The sequence below is a fragment of the Buteo buteo genome, chromosome 19 (genome assembly GCF_964188355.1).
Source record: "Buteo buteo chromosome 19, bButBut1.hap1.1, whole genome shotgun sequence".
In the NCBI taxonomy this organism is placed as follows: domain Eukaryota; kingdom Metazoa; phylum Chordata; class Aves; order Accipitriformes; family Accipitridae; genus Buteo; species Buteo buteo.
The window spans coordinates 689,081-711,733 of NC_134189.1; the positions used below are offsets into that span (position 1 = coordinate 689,081).

General features: G+C 53.7%; 2 protein-coding genes across 6 annotated transcripts; one reads left to right on the forward strand and one right to left on the reverse strand.

Annotated features, from left to right (window-relative positions):
- Nucleotides 1-1,600: 1,600 nt before the first annotated feature.
- CSDC2 (cold shock domain containing C2) lies at nt 1,601-8,464 on the reverse strand. Its single transcript, XM_075051220.1, is given in 5 exon segments — nt 1,601-1,794; nt 2,059-2,181; nt 2,436-2,701; nt 8,307-8,348; nt 8,351-8,464. Coding segments are annotated over 5 exon segments (708 nt in total). The 3' UTR covers nt 1,601-1,631.
- A 6,405-nt stretch (nt 8,465-14,869) lies between these two features.
- Nucleotides 14,870-21,941, forward strand: POLR3H (RNA polymerase III subunit H). 5 transcript variants are annotated; one of them, XM_075051019.1, is made up of 7 exons: nt 14,870-14,947; nt 15,247-15,418; nt 16,649-16,745; nt 18,403-18,489; nt 19,487-19,550; nt 20,197-20,404; nt 21,064-21,941. In XM_075051019.1, exons 2-7 carry the CDS (start codon nt 15,308-15,310, stop codon nt 21,115-21,117), a joined length of 621 nt encoding a protein of 206 aa, XP_074907120.1. In that variant the 5' UTR covers nt 14,870-14,947; nt 15,247-15,307; the 3' UTR covers nt 21,118-21,941. The 5 variants fall into 5 exon arrangements, with proteins under 5 accessions (XP_074907120.1, XP_074907123.1, XP_074907125.1 ...); XM_075051022.1 differs by having other exon boundaries at nt 21,258-21,941; XM_075051021.1 differs by having other exon boundaries at nt 14,900-14,947; nt 15,291-15,418.
- Nucleotides 21,942-22,653: the final 712 nt, after the last annotated feature.

The window sequence follows — 22,653 nt, forward strand, 5'->3', positions numbered from 1 at the left end:
CGGGAACTACACCGGAGTTGTAAAAACACCAAGTCTAGGGTTTCAGTTTATTTCCAAAAAAAAAAAAAAGAGAGAGAAAAAGAAAAAAATCAAACAAAGTTTCCCTTGGCCAAGCTGACTGCGTGTCCCGGGGATGCTTGGGGCCTGAGCTGATGTCGCCACAGCCCCTGGGTGAGCTGGGCTTTGGGTTGGCAGTGAGATGGGCTGCAGGGTCCTGGGGCGGTCCCCACGCCAGCCTGGGCTGGGGCAGCGCGCGGTGGTCCTCCCGAATCCACAGGGCCTCAGCTGTCCTGCGTGGCACCAGTCTCGCCCCCTCCCTCTCCCCTGTCCCCACCGCAACGGTGGCAGCAAGAAAGGTGGAAAACGGCCCTCTCCATCAGTGCCGAGGACCGGCAGTGCTGGCAGTTCCCACCGAGTGGGTGCCTGGGGAGTCAGCCGTCGTCACCCGCCCCGCTCCGGGGGCTGTTTGCCCTGCTTTGAAATAAACCCCTTAAGATGCCGATAGTCTCCGGAGCGTTGGTGCAGGCACCATTTCCCTGGGGTCAGTTCAGGACCAGCCGGGTGCACGCCGCTCCTGTCCCACCGCCCTCTGCCCTGTCCCTCCCCACGGGAGCCCACCTGGCCAGGGTATGGCGGAGAAGACCAAAAACTAAGTTTGTGCTTTTATACAAGACCCTGCCTATACCGAGGGGCTGGGGAGGGGGTGGATGCAATCGCCCCATGGCTGAGGCTACCCAAACCCCTCAGCCCCTCGCCCCCCCCAGCAAGCTACAGACGTGGGAAAGGGGGTCTCCAGGGGGCTGGGGGGGCAAGGGGAGGAGGAGGAGAAGGCGGCCATCGCCCCAAACCACGTCAGCACCGAGCCAAGAAAAGTGCATAACCAGCCCGGCGGCGGTGGGGAGCACCGAGGTGCCAAGCACACCCCTGCCCCACGCCCAGCCACAGCCCCCCGACTCCGGCGCCCTGCCAGCAGCCGTTTGCCCCTTAAAACTACATTTTTTCTTTCCGTAAGCCACTCGCCTCCCCGTGGCACCGCTGACCTGAGATCTTTTGATGGAGGGACGTGGCTCAGGCGGGTGCCGTGAGCTGCCAGCGATGGGGACGGGTCTCAGCCGCCCGGTCCCCGCACAGTGATACGCCGCCCCACGCCACCCCGTTTCCCCCCAGCCCCACCGCATGCCCTGCGGCAGCCATGCTGCAGGCAGCGGGACCAAGTGGGGTGCCTGTCTCGCCAGAGCGGGGTTCAGGAGGACAAGCCGAGCCCCTCCAGCTTCCCTCCGGCCCCCTCCTGCTCTCAGCACCTTCTTCAGCCCAGGGCAGCCGGGGGGGCCGGGGGGCAGGACTGGTTCCCCTGCTCCCCATGGCCTTGGGGACAAGGAAGGGGACATGGGGCTTGGCACTGCCCCCGGAGCTGGGGGGTGGCAGGGGAGGGCTCTGCTTCCCCCGTCCCCCTCAACAGACACTTACAAACACATACAGAGAAAGGAAACCATAACCTTATAAAAGACACTGAACGCAAACGCCTGCGTGTTTGGGGGCAGCCCCGGCCCCAACGCCGCCTCAGCTCCCCCCGTGAGCAGCCGGGCAGGCTTGCTCCGTGGGGCCGAGTGGCCGGCGGCCCCCCCAGGCGCCTAGGAGCCGATGATCTGGCCGGACCACGTCTCGTGCTTCGTGTGGGGCGCCAGGTTGGTGAGGACCACCTCCACTGCTTGGAACTTCTGGTTCTTGGGAGGGATGGGGCAGACCTTGTACGTCACCTCGTCCCCCTCCACTGGGACGTACTCCCCCTCGATGCTGCAGGAGAGGAGAGGAGAGGTGGTGGGGCTGGGGGCCAAGAGCCGGACCCCCACCCTGGACCACCCAGCACCAAGGAAGGCACCCGGCCCACCAGCCGTGCCTTGGGAAAGAAAATCCACCAGCGATGGGGGGGTAGAGGACAGGCAGAGCCCCATCCCCACCCGAAGGAGACTTCCCCAACCCAGCCCACAGGTCCCCAGCCCCACGCTGATGGCCCGGCTCCCCCAGGGTGTCCCGGCACTGCACGACCCCCGGACTTACTCAGACACATGGACGAAAATGTCCTCTGTGCCGTTCTCGGGGGTGATGAACCCGTGGCCCTGGGAGCGAGAGAACTGCTTGCAGACACCCTTGAAGATGGGGCCGGCGGAGGCACGCGCTGTCCTGTGGGAGGAAAGGGACGGACATATCTCACCGGCGGCACGGGGGAGAGGTTTGCTATGAAAATGTGGCGTTCCCTGGGAGAACACACAGCACCCACCCGCAGTACCCCGGGCAGGTGGGTGCGGTGATGCCGTGTGCTGCGATGGTGACGTGCACTGGGCGTAAAGGGTTCTGCAGGCACCGCTGGTGACCACGGTCCCTGCTCGGCTCAGCCGGACAGTCCCAAGCCCGCTCGCCATGTGCCGGGTACTTACGCCGAGTAGGTCCTGGTCCTCTTGGTGGGGAGGGGGCTTGGCAGGTCCCGCAGCAGGAGGTTGCCCCGTTCCCAGATGCGGCTGCCCTCCCGCTGGAAGGGGAAGGTGGGCCACACCGGTGACTTGGGGGAGTGCAGGGGCGGCACCGCCGGCGGGGCGCTGGGGTCCGACGACATGGTGGGGTCGGCGGGCTCCTCCGTTTTGGGGACGGGCAGGCAGGCGGCAGGAGAAAGGGCACCCGGGTGCGCGGGTCCGCTGTCTGTGACCTGGGGAGCAAAGCAGGGGGTGGTTACAGACCCCCCGGGGGGGCTTTTGGTGGGGACAAGTTGCTGTCAGGAATTGCTCCCTCTGTTCCCGGCCCCACATCTGTGGGGCAGGCAGCATGCCACCGGCCTTCGGTACTGGGCACCAGTCCCCAGCACTGGGAATTACCCTGGGAAGCCCATCCTGGCTTGGAGCAAGCCGGGATGTTCCAGTAAATCAATCCCATGGGAAGGAAAGAGCCTGGTTTGTGGCTTCATCTTTCATTTTCCAGGATAATCCCAATATATTAGAGATGAAGTCGCTAAAAAGCACACCCTGGGAGAAGAAGCAGCTGAGTGTGGGCTGTCACGGGCAGGGACCATTTTGGGAAGGATGCCCATGCAGTGCCAGCACGCCCAGGTCCCCAGCCCTGGCCTCTGAGCTCTCTCCCCAGCCTGAGATTTCTGTTAAAAGGGTGAAGGACAAAGGCTGAGACAAAAGGTAGGTCAAAGTCAGGGGTCTGAGGTCTCTCCACCGCTGGAGATTGCCTCAGTGCTATGGGATTTAGGACCCAACCCCAGCCCCAGCCAGCACCTCGCTGCCTGCCTCGGGCTCATCCCTACAAGAGGCTATTTTGGGGCCGCTGGCAGCACACGTGCCCCTCGGGCACCTCAGGTGATGAGCCACAACACAAACACAACCTCCTGCCACTGCAGTCATCGGGCTCCAGTTTTTGGTTGGCATCATGCCGACTGCAAGGAGTTAAAGCCCCAAGGGGCAGAAACCCCCCAACCTGTGATGTGGCCTGACATCTGAAGAGCAGGAGCCAGAGCAAGCGTGGGCACGGGTGTCCTCGCCGAACAACCCCAAGCATGAAATTGCAGGGGGGGTTGTGCATTTTTAAGCCTCCCGGCGAGATGCTCCGGTGCATGATCAGCACTGCGGCCACTTGCCCAGAAAGCCTTTGCTCTGCTGATTTCTCTTGCTGTCAGTTGCTGCATCCGATGTTGGGTGCCTCCGTCTCGGGGTGCCCCGTGCCAGTGGCTGCTTGGGGGCACTGCTCTTTGGGGGTGCTGGGTGGGGGCTCACCCATCTCCATCACCCCTCAGGCTTGGGGGTTCCCCCACCACCTGGAGCGGAGGACCCCGCCATCCCATGGCGTTACCGTCCCCTTCCCCGCCACCCCCTCCAGCCCCTTCCGCCCCACTGGGGTGTGCGGAGTCTTTTGGGATGACACCTGCACACACCGGGAAACCCAGAGAATATTTAATTTGGTTTCTGACTCATCTGGAGCCCCTTGAGACGCAGAGGCCCTGGGGAGATGTGCAAAAGGGGGTCACCTCCGCTCTGAAATTAGCAGGCACCAAGGACATGGGAAAAGGTTTCTAGAGCAGCTGAAGTTTCGGGGAATCCTGTTCCCCTCGCCCACCTCCACTTGCTTCCCTTGCCAGGGGGTCTGCCTGCCACCGGGTCCCGACCGCTGCCGGTCTGGCTCTGGAGCCCACCCACACCTCAGCTGCTGTCCTGGCAGCTGCCCCCTGGCAGCCCTGCAGAGCTTCACCCCAAGGTACAGGCGGCAGAGCCCACCCTGACGTCCCACCTGTCCTGGTTTCAGCTGGGATAGAGTTAATTGTCTTCCTAGTAGTGATTTTATTAGTGTTATCGTTATCATTATTAGTTTCTTCTTTTCTGTTCTATTAAACCATTCTTATCTCAACGCACAAGTTTTACTTCTTTTCCCGATTTTCTCCCCCATCCCACTGGGTGGGAGGGAGGGAGGGAGCGGCTGCGTGGTGCTTAGTTGCTGGCTGGGGTTAAACCACGATGCCACTCCAAGGCAGAAGCCACCGCTTTCCTCCTGCCCTCCGAGAGGACTTCCAGCCACAGCCGCAAACCCCTCCAAAACGTCTTTCCCCTCACTGGCTTCCCATCTGCTCCCGCACCAAACCCTTCGTGCACTTCAGAGGCTTTTCTCCGCCACGAAGTGCCTGCCGCCTTCTCCGCAGCCCATCCCGCTCCGGGGCTGCTCGGCTCCCGGCCCGCCGGGCTCAGCATCTCCTTCTCCCATACCCGAGGAGCTGGGGGAGGCTCAGGGAGCACCCGAGCGAGACACCCAAAAGCCGGGGCGGCCACCGAGCTGCCTCACTGCTCCCGTCTGCGCAATGGGAGCCCTGCCTGCGCTGGCGAGCAGCCTGGCCGCTTTTGGGCAGCAAAAAGCGATGCGGTCCCCGAGCGTCGCTGCAGGATCCATTGCCTTCCCAGAAGGTGTCAGGGCCGGAGGAGTGCGACGGTTTGGAGGAAGGGGCCCTCGGTTCTCTGCCACATCATGGAGCCGCCACTATGAAAATGGCTTCACCGTGGCGCGCCTCCTCTGTGCCCGCTTTCGCTGACGAGGCCTTTCGGTTCCCCCACCAGATTAGGGACAATGGAGGGTATTTAACCTGAATAACGATGCTTGGAGCAAACTATTAGTATGCTGAGGGGGTTGGCTGGCGCCAGGAGAAAGAGCTTCCTCCGGCGGGTCCACAAGGGGCTGGAAAAATGGAAGTTTCCCAGAGGCAAAGAAAAATAAGAGGCGAAGGGGAAGGGGCGTGCAAGAGGGGGAGCCTTGCAGGGACAAAACGGTGTGGGCTGATGAAGTGGCAACCTAGAGCGGGTTTGTCCCAGGTTCACCTGCGGGACCAGCCCAGGCTGGGGTGCCCTGGAAGGCTCCCTGGTTTGGGGGACGAGGGGCGGTGGGGAGCAGGAGCATGCTGGGCATCACTGGGGGAGAGGAGGCAGACCGCCCGCTCCTGAGGCCCAAGGGCACGACTGCCCACAGGCACTTTGGGGGGCTCCAGCTGGCCCACGGGGATGTGGGGGAGAGCCCTGGCACGGGGCAGCAGCTCACCAGGATGAGCACGGGGACAGGGCACAGCGAGGCTGCGAGATCCCCATCCTCGGGGGTGTGCAACCCCCCCGGACACGTCCCTGAGCAGCCTGCTCTAACCGAGGCATTGCACCTAACTCCTGCTCGGAGCGGGGGGCTGGAGCAGAGACCCCCGTCCTGCAGCCGTGCCAAGGCTGGCTCCCACGGCCAGCAGCGCTCTGCCTCTCTCCAGCACCCGGCTCGAGCAGCCCAAATTTGTGGGTCAGCCTTGGGGCCCGGCAGCTGAACGCCCGGGTTTACCGGTGCCAGTGAAGCTGAGGCTGAGCAGCTTTGGCACCACGGGGGGCTCCGGGGCAGTATCCTGCCTCCCACCTCATTTAAATCCCCGCAGCAAACAAAGGGATGGAGGAAATTAAACTCACGGCAAAGGTGGGCTGAGAGAAGCGGGGAGACCCAAGCATGTCCTCGCCGGTGTCTCCTCCCCTCCCAGCCCAGCCGGAGAGCACGGGAAGCCTCTCCTGTCCTTCTCCTTCCCTCCCTGTGCTCCACCCCACCATCCTCTCCCCAGCCCCTTCCCCACGCTGCAGCCCCAGCAGGCGAAAAGGAGGGGGCACCTGGGGCACGGGAGGCATTTTCCCCCTCTCCTCCATCGCCAGCGGTCATGCCAACCTCCACCGGGGCCGAGAGCATCTCTCTCCACCCCGGGTCTCTCCCGGCCTGGCAGACACCACCCATCACACCGTATCCACGCCACGCACGTATTCGGTGCAGGGACGAAATCCGGGTCACTTGAGAAGGCGAGCAGAGGCTGCAGCAGCCCGGCTCTGCCGCGGGGCACAGGAAGCCTTTCCAGCGTAACCCCCCTCCGCTGCTGCCGCCGGACCCCCACCTTGCTCCTCCCTGTCTCCCCTCGGTGGCTTTGCTCCGAGGGTCCCCGGGGTGACAGTCCTCCAAGCCAAGGATGTGTGTAAGTGACACCGAGCCCAGCGCACCCTGGAAGGATGCTCTTCGTTAAAAAACACCCCCCCACGCCGTCCGTCTTCCCCCCCTCCCCAAAGAAACCATCTCGGAGCAAAAACCCAGAGCCCTCTGGTGACAGGGTTTCCTTCGGCAGCGGCAGCCAGCTTTGCTTTTATATTTTTCCGAGGGCAGGCTTCCGAGCGGAGCTGACAGTCGGGAGCACTCGCAGGCGAAGGCAGGGAACCCAGGCCAATTAAGGCAGACAGGCAGTAGACACATCAGCTTTTATCTCGAGATCCAAGTACCCCATTCATCACCAGCGACTGAAAGGTCTGTGGTTTATCAAATAAAATCACTGTCTCTCTCCCTCTCTTTAAAGCCAAACACATTGACTTGCGTGCGGGCTGCGACCTTGTTTAACTAAACAGCCTTTCAAGGTCCCCCAGAAGGGGGGAAGGAGCCTTTTGAAGAGGCACCAGCTTCTGCCTGCCACTCCCCGTTCATTAGCGGCAGCGAAGAAAAACCCCTCACGCGTCCCTCGGCCGGGTGGGGGAATACATATTTAATTGGCTTAATCGCCCTCGGCGAGTCGGCCCTCCCGCGCGGCACTTCTTTGTGCTCCTTCCCATCCACCGGCACCCCCAGAGTGCCCAGGACGGACGGACGGATGACGGACGGAGCGGCGGCCGCTCTGCCGGCGGCTGTCACGCTCCGGCTCTGGACGTGACCCTTCGGCTGGCCCGCCGTCGCCTTTACGGGCTGTCTCCTTTCATGCCGCTGCGTCCCTTCGCATGTCCCCGTCTCGGATGCTGTCTGCCACCGCGCTCGGGTCTCCCGAGCGCCGCCGCTCCCCCCGCCCCAGCTGAGGAGCCGGAGGTTATTTTCCCTCTGCTGCCTTTTCCAGTGAGCTCCCGCACAGGCTTTTTCCCTGCCGCTCGCCATCACGGTTCTTTCCTCCACCCCGGTTTAGGAGTCAGCTTTACCTCCCCGCTCCTTCTGCCCCAGTGACAGAAAGGTCTCCGCACGTCAAAAAGACACCCCATCTCCGCAGCCGGCTGCCGGCAGCCATCGCCTCACCCCGCGGAGCAGGGGAAGCGATGTTCTGGCCCGCCGCCATCCGCGGGGAGGCTGATGCCCCCCCAGACCCAGCCTGTCTAGACACGGGCTGAAACAGAGAAGAGCTACACCCCTCCAGACGCGGCAGCGTGTCCCCAGAGCTTGATGCAAAAACAAAAATCCCATTTTTCAGCTGCTTGGCACAGTCACGCGCCGAGGGACCCACCAACAATGCGGTGGCCAGCAGAGATCCCGAATCGGCATCTCCCGGGGGGGGGGGGGGCAGCCGTGAAGGGCAGGAACCAGCTGGGGAACCGGGATGGCTCCGGGCAGGGGTTACCACAGCGCAGGACCACCGCAGCGCTCGCCGGGCTGCGTTTCTCCATCCTGCCTTCCTCGGAGGAGGCTCACAGCCTTGGCGTCTGGCAGGTTTTTATAAATGCTGTCTCTGTCCGATGCTAATGAAAGCCTTTCAGCACCCCCCCCTCCCTTTTTTGGTTACCAGATCATGCCGCTAAGAGTTAAACCCCAAGCAAAGCGATCTCCTTGCCTACCCTGCATGTTAAAAACCCGTTTGCTGAGACAAATTACTATAGGAAAAATAAACTAGGCGGTTTTGGGGGAATACACACTGACAGTGTCCCCTCCCCAGCTAAGCCAATCACGCTCACAACTCCAAGGATCTTTGCTGAGATAGTCTCGCCTACGATACAGCCTGCTTAGCGCTAAAATATGAATGTCACCTTTATGGATCGATTATAAAAAGCTCCCTTAGTCAGTGCTGGGCTGCCCAATTCTCGGGGAGGCCATGGGGGAGAGCAAGCAGCCTGCCAGATGCAAAGGGGAAGCAAAGGGAGAAGCCATCATGGAGGCTTGATTTACCTTTTAAGCATATATGCATAATCATCACTCCCAGATACCAAGTTTGTGGGATTTGGTTGCTTTGTTTTGTTGTGGTGGTGGGTTTTTTTAATTAGAATAGTGTCTGTTCAAAGACCTGCGCAAATGTCCTCGTCTGTGTCCTTCCCTCCTCCTTTGTGGCTCTAACTTGCCGTCTGCAGGAATGAATAGTGCAGCCAGTCCCAGAGAAACCCCAATTCAAGCCCCCGTCATTATCAGCCCGCTTTAACGAGCCGGATTTTTTTACAAATCGCCTCCCCCTCACCCGGCGATCGGGGAGCTGGGTCCCAGCTGATCTCAGCTCTCCGTGGCAAAGCCCCGGCTATTTGCCCCCCCCCAGCCAAAGCAGGCGTGCGACGCCGACGCCGCCACCCCCAGAGGAGTTATTGTTCCTGAGGCTGGCGGGGAATAACCAAACCGGAGGAGGCAAGTCACGCTTCACCCTCGCACCTCTCTGCCGCCAAAAGGCAAAAGCAGGTTTGAAAGATGAAAGGCGGTGCGCGAAGTTTTAACCTCCAGCTACAATAGCCCAGGCAAGCTGGGTGGATGGCCATTGTGCCTCCCCTTACCTCCTCAGCAGTGACGGGCTCCCTGGAGCGGCGCTCCGCAAAGCATCGGTGCTCGCTGAGGCCGAAGGCTCCTCCGCTACCTCGCGAGGAGCAGCGGTCTCGCCTGCAGCCCGGCTCTGGGGGGGCTTTCTCCGGCTGCCTGCCCGCCGGCTGCCTGCCGATGGATCTGCGGTATCTGATGTGTGTATGATGTGCGCCTCGCACACACACGCACACGCATCCGCACGCCTTCCCCTGACGTCAGGGCCAGGCCAGGGGGAGCGGGCAGGTGGGAGGGATCAGCTTGGTCATTTCTGAGCCAGGCTTAAAGGAGCAAGTCTGTACGGGGGGCTGTAGAGGCCGGGGGTCGGCCCCGGGGGGCTGCATCGCTCCGGTTACGCAAAGTGACGTGCATCGGTGGCAGAGCTGGATGCGATGGGGCAGCCCCACAGGCCGCGGGGACGGCGGGACGGGAGACGGGGTGGGAAAGCACCAGAGGGGGAGATGGTGCCATGAGGCCAGGTCTGGACCAGGAGGGGTCCCCCACGACGGGTCAAAACTCCCCCGTCACCCCGAGTCCCACCGCTGCCGCCGCTCCCCCTGCCTGCCCAAGCCTGCAGCCCCCCCAGCACCCACGGGTGCCGCGGTCACAAACCCACCCTGCCGCCCCGCTCCCCGGCTCCGGGCTCACAGCCGTCACAAACCCAGGTGCTTTCTGAGGATGTCATTTCTAGCAGGGCACTATGCCAACCCCCCGACCCCAAAAGATGTTTCTTTTCTGTTTTCCCCTGCGCTGGCGTGCTCGGGAGAGCCAGCTCCACAGGCAGAGGCAATGCCATAAATTGGCCTGAGACTTTCTCTCTTGGGGGTGCGGGCCGATGCGACGAGGACAGGAATCAATCGTTCGCTGCGTCCGCTGGGGAATAGGCCGAGGAGTAATGGGGTTTAAATTGCAAGGAGCAAGACTGATGCTAGACATCAGGAAACGCTTTCTAACAGAACAGACAGTTAATTACTCAAGTAGATTGCCTGGGGAAGCACCAGAATCTCCATCACTGGAGGTTTTTAAGAACAGGCTGGATAGGCATCCTTTAGGGGGAATTTAGGTGATATCAGACTCATTTTGGAGCATAAGGGTGGACCACACTGGCACCTCACCACGCAGGCCCCTGTGATCCTGCAATAAAATTTACAAGAAACCCGAACAAGCGTGGCGCAGCATGAGTGCTGCAGGGAGCCATCACAGGTGTCTTGTGACGCAGGGTGGATGTGGGTTGGTTTTGGTTTCTCAAACATGACTCTTGCCTTGACTCCTTTCTCTTCTAGGTGGCTGAACCCGATGACATGAACCAGACCTTTTCCATCGACAACCCCTGGGCCTGCAGGACGGCATACAAGTTGTGGGAAGCCATGAGGCATGGCACAGTCAGGAGACAGGGTCACGATTGCTCCACCTGGCTATATCCATCCATCCAGGTAGCTGGGTGTTGATCCGTGGCTGTCCCAGGGGCTTTGGCAGAGGGACCGGATCATAAGCAGTTGTGTCTCTCCTGTCAGTGAACTATAGTGCAGAAAAAGGCTCTGTAGACAGAAGAGACCAGCCCACGGCAAGACCACCAAGGAGCATTGAAACCCCAACTGCTGGTGGGTTCTGCCATTGCCCATCATCCTCTGCTTGTGGCTTTTCAAGCAGTTTTCCGTGGCAAAACAGGAGCCCCATCCACCCCCTACAGACACCACGAGGCTCATCTCCCCAGTGTACCCTTCAAAACCTTGCAAAAGAAGGGGAGGAGAAACCCAGCCAGCTCTCAGTCTCCTCTCCAAGTTTCTCCTGAGACGGCACATCCTCTCCTGGGGGACAGCTCTACACATCCAGACCAGGAGGGTCCTGAGCTGGCAACAGCTGGAGGCCAGAAGAGTGCTGGAGACATACAGTACAGGCATGCCCCTTCTTCCTCAGCCACTCATTTAACATTTGTATATTGAATATCATAAATACCTGTACTTCCCCACCTGATTTGTGGTACACCAGGCTTAGCCGTGTGCCCAGCTGCACGTGTTAAACAATATAAACTGAACAGAGGAGATGAGCATCAGAACCTGACTCTCCCACGTAGTCACTAAAGGCTCTTGACGGCAAAGGCATGGGGAACTCAAAGTACATTTGACTGGAAGGTGGCTCTGGGCACGCACGGCAGCAGAGGAGGCAGAGAGTCTAAAGCATGCAAAAATGATAAAAGGAGAAGAGGGGAAGCTTTGATCAAACAGAGAGTGGGAGTGGGGGTGCCAGAGATGCCTGCAGAGACGGAAGCAAAGGCAGGAGTGCGGAGGACTTTGTACGTGAGAAGATACATAATTCCTTTGGAGTCAATCAAAGGAGGGCCAAAACAGTCTAGATGCAAATTACCACTCACCTCCTCCAATGTCCCTGAGCCAGTTTTCCCCAACAGCCATGGGGATGTGGGGGCAGAGGAGATCTTAAACAAAATAATTCGGGGGTTCCTTTCATTTTCCTTCCAGTTTCTGAGCCTTCAGGTAACTTCAAATGGTATTTTCCAGTTTTCCTGTTGTGGTGGTTTAACCCCAGCCAGCAACTAAGCACCATGCAGCTGCTCACTCACTCCCCCCTCACCCAGTGGGATGGGGGAAAGAATCGGAAAAAAAAGTAAAACTCGTGGGTTGAGACAAGAACAGTTTAATAGAACAGAAAAGAAGAAACTAATTAATAACAATAATAAAATGACAATAATAATAAAAGGATTGGAATATACAAAAAAAGCAATGGACAATGCAATTGTACACCACTCACCAACTGGCTGTGTCCCCTCCCAACTTCTTGTCCCCCTCCAGCCTTCTTGCTGGCTGGGCACGAGAAGCTGAAAAATCCTTGACTTAGTCTAAACACTACTTAGCGACAACTGAAAACATCAGTGTGTTATCAACTTTCTTCTCATACTGAACCCAAAACATAACACTATACCAGCTACTAGGAAGACAATTAACTCTATCCCAGCCGATACCAGGACACCTGTACAATTGTGAGAATGAGAAATGTCTGGGATTTTCTCTTGAGTGACAGAAAGATCCTTGTGCAATCCCTGGATTCCAGCAGCTGAAGCTTCAAAAAAACTAGCATCGAAGAACCATGCTCCCAAACATTGGAAAAGCCCCAATACTGCTGAGAGAGACTCTAGAGACTTTACGGTTATGTATGAAAAGGTGTGTACAGGCACTGCGGATTTGTGGATATTCATTGTGTCAGTATTACTGGGACAAAAAGAGACCACCCAGCAAAATGAGGCTGTTCACACAATCTCCAACATCAAGATACCTTAGCTGCAGCATTAAATGTAACATAACTCTGAGCGCTATCAATAGCTGAGTTGCGACAACACCCACGTTTTACAGGGCAAAGTGTGGCTTTCGTTTATATTTTTACATTCAAGATGGTGCTTATGAAATACGGAATTCCTCCAGGGAGAAAACCTAGGTGGTAACAGAGCAACATCTGTCACTTGTAGGAAAGCCCAGGCACACCCTGCTTGGGATCAGGGGGGTTACCTGCAGAGGGTGAGACTGGAAATCATTTCCCACAGCCTGTGATGTTACTGGTGGAGGCTGAGAAATTGCCAGTTCAACTCAGCTTGGCGGTGTTTGTAGCCTGGTATCTAAGGCAATGAAGCTCATCTGACGCTGCCATCGCCATCTTTCTCTGCACACATTTCAATTCAGTTTCCCCAGAGTAGTATCAAAGTACCTGCAAGTTTCACTTGCCTGCCCACTGCGCTCCGCCAAGCTCCCTCAAATATGTAGCTGCATAGAGAAGAGGAATCCTGTCATCCTTACCGAGGAACAGCCTGCAGTGTTCAGCCCTTGTTGGCGATCATAGAGCTGATACAGGAGAGAGACATTCTGCACATCCTCACCCTAGAAGAGCTTGCTTGGTGCCTGCATTTTACAAGACACCAAAGACCCAACCGTAAGACACAAGCCAATATGAAGTGAGGCCTCGCACCCCCATTGCTCACAGCTGTTTTTGGGGGACTGTAGATCAGGCTGAAGGGAGAAGCATCTGCTTCGTATTGGGCACCCAAGAGCCCCCAGTGGGGCACGGCTATTGGAAGCGTGAAAAATGTTAGCTCAAGGACGGGCTAGAAACAGAAGTGTGACATGACTCTGTCCAAATCCACTTCTCTCCATCTCCCATGTTCTCCCGAGCATTCAGCCTACTATTCCCGAGCCCCTGTCCCTATTTAACCTTACAGTTCTTACATACAAAAGCATCCAGAGTGATCACCTTGCCAGTATCAACAGTGTCTAACTTCTACCTCCTCCTGTGATACCAAGGCTACTTCTTCCCCTGCCATCAGAAGAGGGACAGGGTCAGGAACCATTCTCTCTTCTGAAAAAGTAGCTGCAGATACCTGCAAAACTGGCACTCCAGCTAAAGGTCAAACCTCGCACTGCCAGACCTGTGTGAGACCAGGACAGAACAGCAAGGGATGCGGCACGTGTGCCAGCAAAACTGTGCCGCGCCGAGATTAGCACAGCCGCGACTGCAGCACAGGAAAAAGGAACCTTTGTAAGGCTCCCTGAAGTAGGACGAGAAGAGCAAGAAACGCTGGGGATTTGGGTTGAGGTGTTCTGATAGAGCGGTGTCTGCTGCGTTGGCGGCAGAGCTCCTTGCTGAGATGGTAGATGCTGCTCCAAGAAAAATGCTGCTCTTCTCAGGTGACGGGCAAACTCATTTCAGGGCCCCCCATTTAATACAAACACAGCAAACACGCACAGACCAGCCATGTTTGTTTAAAAAAAAAAAACCAACCCACAACCCAACAGATCCTGGTGAAAGAGGAATAATTGCAAAGAAATCAGAAACTCCTTGGCCAGGACACGTATCTTGTTAATGAGGTCTAGCCACGGTATTTACAACCTCGTTTTCCCCTTCCTGTTCCAAGACAGCTCAACATTTAATGATTTCTTATCTGAAACACTCATTACTGTCCCACTATGTGCTGCTGGGGGGTGTGGGGGATGACATACTTAGGCTCTGCATCAAAGCCTTTATGCTGACAGTGCAGTTTTCACTGTCAGCCAGAGATGTTTGGTTTTCCTGGCAAATCTTTTTTTGAACACACTTCAAACAACCTCCTTTCATTTTTCCCCAGAAATTTCAGACATTAGCACACCCCCTTGTTTTCTACCATCCCTCATGCTGCTTACCTCGCTGCAGAATGCACCGAGGCCTGCAAAATCATACCACAGGGATATTTTTTTGCAGTTAACATTCAGAATAAATTATTCCAGCAACACGTGATGCCAACATGTACCTGATAACCTTGACCTAAGCATTGGGCAGTTGCTGCTGCAAAGAATACTTTCTAGGCCCAAGAGGGCTATAAACCCCCCCGGTTTTGCTGTACAGGTAGGCGAACAGCCGAGGCATTGGCTCCTGGAGAGGTGCAAACTTTGCTCTCTGCTGCCCTGTCGGGATCGAAGCTTACGAAAACGATAAATGGCATTACAGTAACTGCAGCTGTGGATTGTTTCAGGTGAAACAACAGCTGCCAGGGGCTGCTGCCCGCGGAGACACCCGCGGGGGGCGGCAGGCAGATACGGAGCAGCCCCGCCCAGGGCGCCCGGTTGCCGAGGGCCTTTCCACGTTTATATGGACCGAAACCTCACACGGGGGCCACCGCAAAGCCCCGCAGCCCGAGCCCGGCCCCGCACCGCTAACAGCAGGTAAGCGCCCCACGCTGACGAGGGACAAAATGGCCGCCGCGGGGCGGGGCGCGACAGGGCTCCGCCCCCGCGCCCCATGAGCGCTCCGCCCCGCGTCAATCAAGGTGCGGGCCCGCCCGCCGAGGCCGATTGGCTCAGGCGCCGGAAGCGTCCTGCGGCCGGCGAGCTGTGCGGCGGGGCTCCGCGTGTGGCAGGTGGGTGAGGGAGAAGGAGCGGCCGCGGCCCGGCGGGCTCCGCCGGCACCGGCCCCGCACGACACCGGCCTGCCCGGCCCTCCCCGGCCTGCCCGCCGCGCTCCCTCCCGGCTGCCGAGCTGTTGGTGCTCTCCCTCCGCTGTCTACGACGGCGGTTGCGCGGCCGCCTTCGGCCCCCCCCCCTCCGCTCCGTTTCTGGGCTAGCCGGGGTGCTCCCCCACGAAGCTCCGTGCAGGACGCTGGGGGGGTTTCCTCGGGCCGCCCCCGGTCAGGTGTTGGGGGTCTCGGTGTCCCCGCAGGGCTCCGGTTCCTGAGGCTGCTGGTGTCTTCTGGCTCTCCTCAGAGGTGCTCCCCGCCGCCATGTTTGTCCTGGTAGAGATGACTGACACAGTGAGAATTCCTCCCTGGCAGTTTGAAAGGAAACTGAACGAATCCATTGCTGAAGAGCTAAACAAGAAATTGGCCAATAAGGTAAAGCGTGGGCCATATGTAGGTTGGTGCAGGCGTCATAACATCCCTGAGCGTTTCTTCCTTTTATCTGTTCCTGATAAGGTGTGCAGGTGAGGCATTAGAATGGCTTAGATGTGAAGGCCATCCCCAGCGACTGAAATATCAGAGCGTGTAAACAAAGAGATGGCCATGTATCGTTTCAAGGGGGATTTTTTTCTAATGGTTAGTGCTGTCATAGGAAGATACTGAGACGGCAGATGGGGCAGAGAAGCATGGAAGACAAGCGCAAGTAACTGCTAGTTTGTGTTCAGAGTAGCAATCCAAAACACAGTCTGAAAAGCAGATGTGAACTAATCCATCCAGTGGGGGAATTTTAAAAAAGGTGTTGGAAATAAATGTAGAACAGTGATACTGGAAGAGAACTGAAGGTGTTAATAGCTGACTTGATCTGTGCTTAGTACTTGAAATACAGCATGGCAGTAAGAAGTTGGTCTTTGGTGCAGGATATAAAAAAAGTGTTCTTTTGTAGACCAGGAGATCACGGTTTCCCTGTGCAGCCCCCGGGACTGTGTTTAGCCTACAGTTCTCAGCACAAGATGGCTGCAAAACTCAAAACGCGGCTTGTGAACATGAAAGGAGCTCAAAATCACAACCTGAAGTGATTGAGGGTTGTGAATAGCAGATTATACAGACAGGTTATGAAAAGCAAAAGTCTTCCCTCATCTGCTGATGACTGGTAGGTGCCTTAAGTTCTGTAGGCTATAAAGCCATCTCAGAAGTAGCAGAGAAACCAAGAGTTCTTCTCGTCTCTCCCCAGAGCTAATATAAAGACAAAGGCAAGCCTAGAGGCTTCTGAGAGTGTAACTCTAGTGAAAAGTACATTTAGCCTTTGGACAAGCTGTGGGGCTGCTGAATGATATCTGTGGGCAACTGTTTACTCTCCTGGCAGGTCAAGTTCTCTCACCGCTGACAGTTACCCCAAGGGTTTCTCTTTGTAGCAGTGCTCTTGCCAGTGCCAGTGAAAACATGTGCTCCCATAACACTTGAATAAGTTAGGGGTTTCCCTACAATGCAGTGTGGTTAGGGCTGGGGCTGTTGAAGGGAGTGTACCAAAACAGCCTCCCTTCCATCTTGTCACCCTTCTGTTGCCTTTTGAAAAGGTGTATAAATTTGATGGTTTATCTGATTTAACCTGGTATGTTGCTTGATTTATTGCTTTTTAATTTTTTTTTTTTTTTTTCCTTTGAGCAGGTTGTATACAATGTCGGCCTCTGCATCTGTCTGTATGATATCACAAAGCTGGAAGATTCATACATATTCCCTGGAGATGGTGCATCACATACCAAAGGTATATGCTTGTCCTCACTCATATAGTTTTGCAGAAGGTTGGTGATCTGGAAATGTAAACTGAGTTCAGTTGTTAGGGACAGTAAATTTAGGGGAACTCTACTGAAGTTCATAGCATTAACTCTGTGCCTGTTAGAAGGGCAAGAGGAACATGGCAAAAGTCTCTTCTTCTCGGCGGTTTTTGGGTACAAATACAGCTGTAAATAGCCAGTGTTGTTTGCCTTCTCTAGCAGTCCATCTCTGCTCTACAATTAGAGCCATAGGCATGGGGTAAGGAAGAGGTTAATTTAATTCAAAATGATTGGAAATCTGCATGTAGAAAGTAAGTTGTATTAATTGTTGTGTGTTTCTCTAGTATTTTTTCTTTTTGAAGCTTATTTTCCCTAGCTAGAATGTTGAAACAGGTTTCTGCATATAATATTTGCACAGCATTTGATGCTCTTTTCCTAGCTGGAAGTTTTGCTACGTTTTTGTATGAGACTTCGACAGATCTGGTTCAGCATACATTTCCAGTGTTTCCAGTGACTTTTTTTTTTTTTTTTAAATAAGAAATGATTAATTTCTTTACTTTGAGTTTTGGCAAATCTGTCTGAGTAAAAACTGGAAGTAAATGCATAAAAGCAAATTTTACATCTTTTTTTGAGTTAAAATAAGTTTAAGCTGGAAAGAGATGCATTTTTCTAGTTTCAATTTTCAATATGGAAGCGTAGTTTGAGCAAATGAAATCTTTCCTGTTAGAAGGGAACTGGACTGACTGTATGTGGCTCCCCTTGTCTAAATTTTAACTTCAATAGAACTCGCTACCTCCGAATAAAAGCTTCTCTTAATACTGAAGGAGGATGGCAGGCTTTCCTGCTTGCTTTAATCTCCATTCAGCTTCTTAACTTTGAAATACTCCTTGAACTGAAACAAGAGAATATATTCTCTCTGAGCTTGGAAAAAAAGTCTGCTCTCAGAATTTGGGATAGCACTTTGATAAATCCCACTGTGTCTGGTAATAACTCTTTCTTTAAGGTACTGCCAGATTTTATGTAAAAGAGGAGCACTAAGTATGGACAGCTAAAATGATGTTAAATTGCTCATACACTGTTTGGCCAAGATTGTCTTAGTATAGCATTCTTATAAGTATAATGCAAAATGCTGAGTTAGAAACATTTTATTTAACCTGGATGAAAAATACAGTTATGCTAGAGAATCTTATTTACTCTGATAATATTTGATATCAAATATTTAATTTAAAGAAAATACAGCATTGCTGACAAAGATAAAAGGAGCAGAAGCATTACAAGAAAGTATAATTTCTTGGCCTTTTAGTATTGTGCAGGAATGCTCACATCGTAACTTAAGCAGAGGCCCTGGTCCGTGTTCTTCATCTTACAGTTTCACTCTGTGAACTTAAACTCTTGCAAGATTGAAGAGCAGAGAACAGGACACGGCTGATCAACTGCTGTCAGAATTCGTACAAAACAGTTAGGAATCAGAACTCTTATTCCTGTTTTTCTATCAAATTAGTGCCTGTAAGGAAATTGTAAAAGAAACTGGGCAAGCATTTTAGAGGGCATATAGGATGTGGGATTTTGTTTTAATGGCTGCCACCCTGTGGAAGGAGTATAGTTCACCAACATGGGCATAACATTAATGATCTGTTTTCTTTTAAGTGCATTTCCGCTACGTGGTCTTCCATCCCTTCCTGGATGAGATTCTGATTGGACAGATTAAAAGCTGCAGTCAGGATGGCGTTCATGGTAAACTGCAACTTCTAACGTTAGGGACCCATGAGCTGCAGAGCTCTTGGGTCTTCTGAGATACTGTGATTTCAGGTTGTGTAGTGGTGTGTGTAGGCTGGTTAAAGACTATCACTGGCCTCTGGTGCTGCTCTGACCTGAGAGTGGTTGGTAGCTTGAGCCTGGCAGCTTCCCCTGCCCTTGATGGTTTTGTCTGCACTCTCCTTTCCTTTTGTCACTTATGTGTGTGCCCAAGAAGTACAGGCAACCCCATCTGGAGCGTAGACTGGATTCATTTTCTCGCTTCAGTTAACAGCGCTTGTTTTTTTTTTAAAGTGGTAGTATCGGCTTGTGTTGGTCTGATACATCTTCCCTATAGTTCTGTGCAAATTCATGATCGTTTCCTGTACCTGAAAACATGGCAGGGAAACATCTGTGTGAGCACCAAGTGCGTCAGATTCATGGAATACATAATTGATGAGTTGTTTTCCTTTCTTGTAGGAGCCTTCCATGCAAGTGAGCTCCTCTGCCCTGTTGTTAAGTTAGGACAGTAAGATTATCTTGGGTGCATTTGGTCCTGAATTTGGGCATGTCCACTCTGATAAAATTCAACATCATGAAAGCTCAAGGGGGAGGTGGGGGCTGTTCTAGCATTATATTGGTCTTTAGTTCACATGTTACATCTGTGATTTCTAAGCTCTTTTCTGTCACAGACCTCTATAGCATCTGACTCATTTCTTGGAACACTTTCATTTCCAATCCTGCTCCAAACAGCCTTTTCCTTTCCCAGTGGGCATGAAGACTGTGCCCTCTGTTGCTCTATGTACTTTCAGCTGGGTGGTTGCTTTGCTGCCAACTGAAATTGAGCGTAGTGGCTCAAAGAATAATTCCTGCATGATCTCAGATGTCCTTCCTAACACAGGAAGGAGAATGAGTCTAGAAATGGATTTTAGGAATCACTGCAGTACATCGTTTGCAAAGAATCGTTTCAGTCTTAATCAAATTCTTTTCTCCACAGTTTCTATTGGATTCTTTGATGATATTGTCATCCCACCAGAATCCCTGCAGCAGCCAGCTAAGTTGTATCCTTTGATCACCTTTGATAACTTTACTACTTCATTTCAAAAGATTGTGCAGTGCTGGCCCAACAGGCATTCACTACTGCAACAATGAAGGTGCTCAGTGGCAGAAGCTAAGCCGTTGTGTCGGGCAAGTCCCACAGACTGTTATCACAGCTAGACAGGCCTCATGCTTATTAGGTTTTGCAGGACCATTGTGCCCGCTGATAGAAATGAATGGCCGCGTCCCCCGAACAGCCGCATTGTAATCCCTGCTGCTAGTCTTGGCCACTGCTGAAGACAGAATGCCGGTTTTACCACATCATGTAATGTCTAGATATGTGGTGTGACTAACATACTTAATTGTGGTAGGCGAGGTCTTCTTGGGTTTGGGGTGGGGCTTTTGCTTGTTTTGGGGTCTTTTTTGTTGTTGGGTTTTTTTGGGGGTGGGCATAGGCCCAACTCTGCCCAGCAGCATACACCTTGAAGGAGGAAAACCAGAAACAAGATGGGGCTCCTGGGCTGCGCAGATGATAACCTGGGACAGTGCGTTGGGGTTTGAGAAAAGATTGTGAAAAGACTTTGATTGAGTCTGTTCTCAAAACTGTCAGGAAGTGATGTGTCAGGCAGAATACTGATTGTTCCCATCCTTAACCCTTGGCTTGGCCAGCGATGAAGCAGAGCAGGTGTGGGTGTGGGAATATGAGACGGAAGAAGGGGCTCACGACCTTTACATGGACATTGGGGAGGAGATCCGCTTCCGAGTCGTGGATGAAACGTTTGTCGATACATCACCAACAGGTCCCAGCTCTGCAGAGGCTTCCACTTCAAATGCCACAGAAGAAGTCCAGAAGAAGGAGGCACCCTACACTCTTGTGGTAATTACGTGCATAATTTGTACAGCTTTGTGAATGTTGTGGTTTATTCTATGTCTAAAATAGTATCCCTTTCCCAAGGAACTTGTTGCTTTAAGCTGACTGTGAAGGAAATAGTCACAAAATGAAAGGAGTGGCAAAGGGGAGAAAGGAGATTGTTCTTGTGGTCGCTCTGTGTTTGCTGTGTGTTTTCACTGGAACACTTTGTGGTTGTTGGTGGAGTTCCCCCTGGGAGGCCGATTGAAAGCAGAGTGTGGATGCAGGATGGAGCGTATGAGGAGCGCAGAGCTGGGCGAACCACACCAAGGTTTACGCAGCAGCTGAGCGGTCTTTCCTATGCAGGGTTTTGGCATTAGACCCACCTGAGTATAATGAAGAGGAGGGATCTAAGCCAGTGAAAGCTGTGTTTTCTCACAGCTGGAGTATGTTGGGACTGCTGGGAGGTGGAATGGGGAAGTGCTTGATTTTCAAGTGTTGAAGGTTTGGTGTAGTGTTGACAACGTTTCAAGGAGCCTGGGCAAGTGCAGGGCAGGCTCTGATAGGGGAAAAAAGTGAGTACCTCATTGGTAACTTGGGGGAGAGATTTTATGTTTTTACGCATTTAGTCCTGTATTCTCCATGCAGTTTACAATTGCATGTTCTCTTCGTCTCTCTCTGAGCAGGGATCAATCAGCGAGCCAGGCCTGGGCCTCCTGTCGTGGTGGACAAACAGCTAGCTGCAATCAGAGCCTGCTCCACATAGTCTTTCCAGTGGCTGTTCGGGGGGTAACAGGATCCTGCTGGTGCTCGCTGGTGCTCACGGCTGCTCTGAAGCTGAATAAGAAATTAGACCTGCCATTCTCTGTTTCCCTTTCAGCTTCCAAACTGCCAGATCAAGACAGTCGCTTTCAAGAAATGTCTTCGCTGAGCTGTAGAAGTGAATTTACAGGCACAAAAAGCCTTGAGTGCAGCAGCAACAAACTCAGCTGGAGCTTTGGTCTCCTGCCCTGGAGGGAAAACTGGGGAGGTCTTTACTTGCCTGAATTAAGAAGGGAGTTGACTTCAGTGAGTGAAAGCAGGAGAGAATGCCTGTCAAGAAGTATTGCTTCCTTGGGCCAAGAGCTTGATCTCAGAGGGGTAGAAACCTGCCCTTCTTTTGACAAGAAAAGGAGGAGAAACAGCAAAAAGACTGGAGTTCATAGAGATGTGATACTCTGGAGAACACCGCTGCTGGCAGGGCAGGGGAGGTGGTGGTAATGTTCTGCTAAGAATGGGAACTTAACCCATGGATGAAGTCAGCCAAAAAGAACTGGAATGACAGTTTACCCAAAAGTAACTAGGTTCTGTGAAGATGACCACAGTGGAAAGCTACAGGCTACTCATTGTGCTGAATGGAAATACTTTATTGGGTGGGCTGTATTTATGTAGAATGAGCTAAACTTTGCAGGAGTTTGACTGAAAATATGTAATTATGAACTGAAATGGACCAAGGCTGCTTTGAGCAAGCTAAATACTTGTTTGCAGGGGTGTGTTAATACCAGGAATGGAATAAATAGTAAAAACTGCACAGCCTGCCTTCCTGTACAGTTTGTGGGGAAACTGTTAGCTTCCTGCCTAGCAGGAAGAAAAAAGTTGCCTCCTGCAGTTTAGCTACTTGGATTTCAAGGCAGACAGTGTTGAGACCAACACTTTGCTCTGCTCTAACAGCCAATAGCAAACAATTGCCATCACCCTCCTTGACAGCAGTGAAAGGAAAGGGGGGACAAAACCATGAGTAAAATCTATGCAGGGCCCAGTGCCAGGAGAGTGATGTTGTGCATAATTACAAAACCAGCCACATTTGGCAGGAAGGGGCTGTAATTCCCTGGGATGGTGGGTCTGCTTAACCTCCAACTGTGAAAACAAAGCCTGAGTCACCAGTGCCCTCCCTGCAGCATCGTTAGAAGCCCTTAATTCTAAACTGTTATTCCTGGTGCATTGCCCTAATTAAAAGGGAGCCTAGAACTTGGTAGGTTCACATAGTAACTGAGCTCCATCTGCTCAGACAATAAGCTCAGTGAATGCTGCCTATAGAGCAGTAGTGCTCAGATGTGCAGAGTTGGAAACAAACTGTTCGCAGAACCCCCCCCAGCTGTTTGTCTAGGTGGAAATTTGGGTGAAGCAAGTTACAGCCTCAACAGCCAGCAAGGCTTCCCTACAGGCTGTTCTGGGGGGGGTAGGAAACAGCCCAGGTACCTCCTGGTACTGCTGTTGTGCTCAGCTCCTGCTTCAGA

Excerpts from the sequence above, each read along its gene's own strand:
- POLR3H (XM_075051019.1), top strand. The coding sequence starts at position 15,308 with ATGTTTGTCCTGGTAGAGATGACTGACACAGTGAGAATTCCTCCCTGG. Across the intron at positions 15,419-16,648 it reads ACAAGAAATTGGCCAATAAG|GTTGTATACAATGTCGGCCT; the intron begins GTAAAGCGTGGG and ends TCCTTTGAGCAG. Across the intron at positions 18,490-19,486 it reads CAGTCAGGATGGCGTTCATG|TTTCTATTGGATTCTTTGAT; the intron begins GTAAACTGCAAC and ends TTTTCTCCACAG.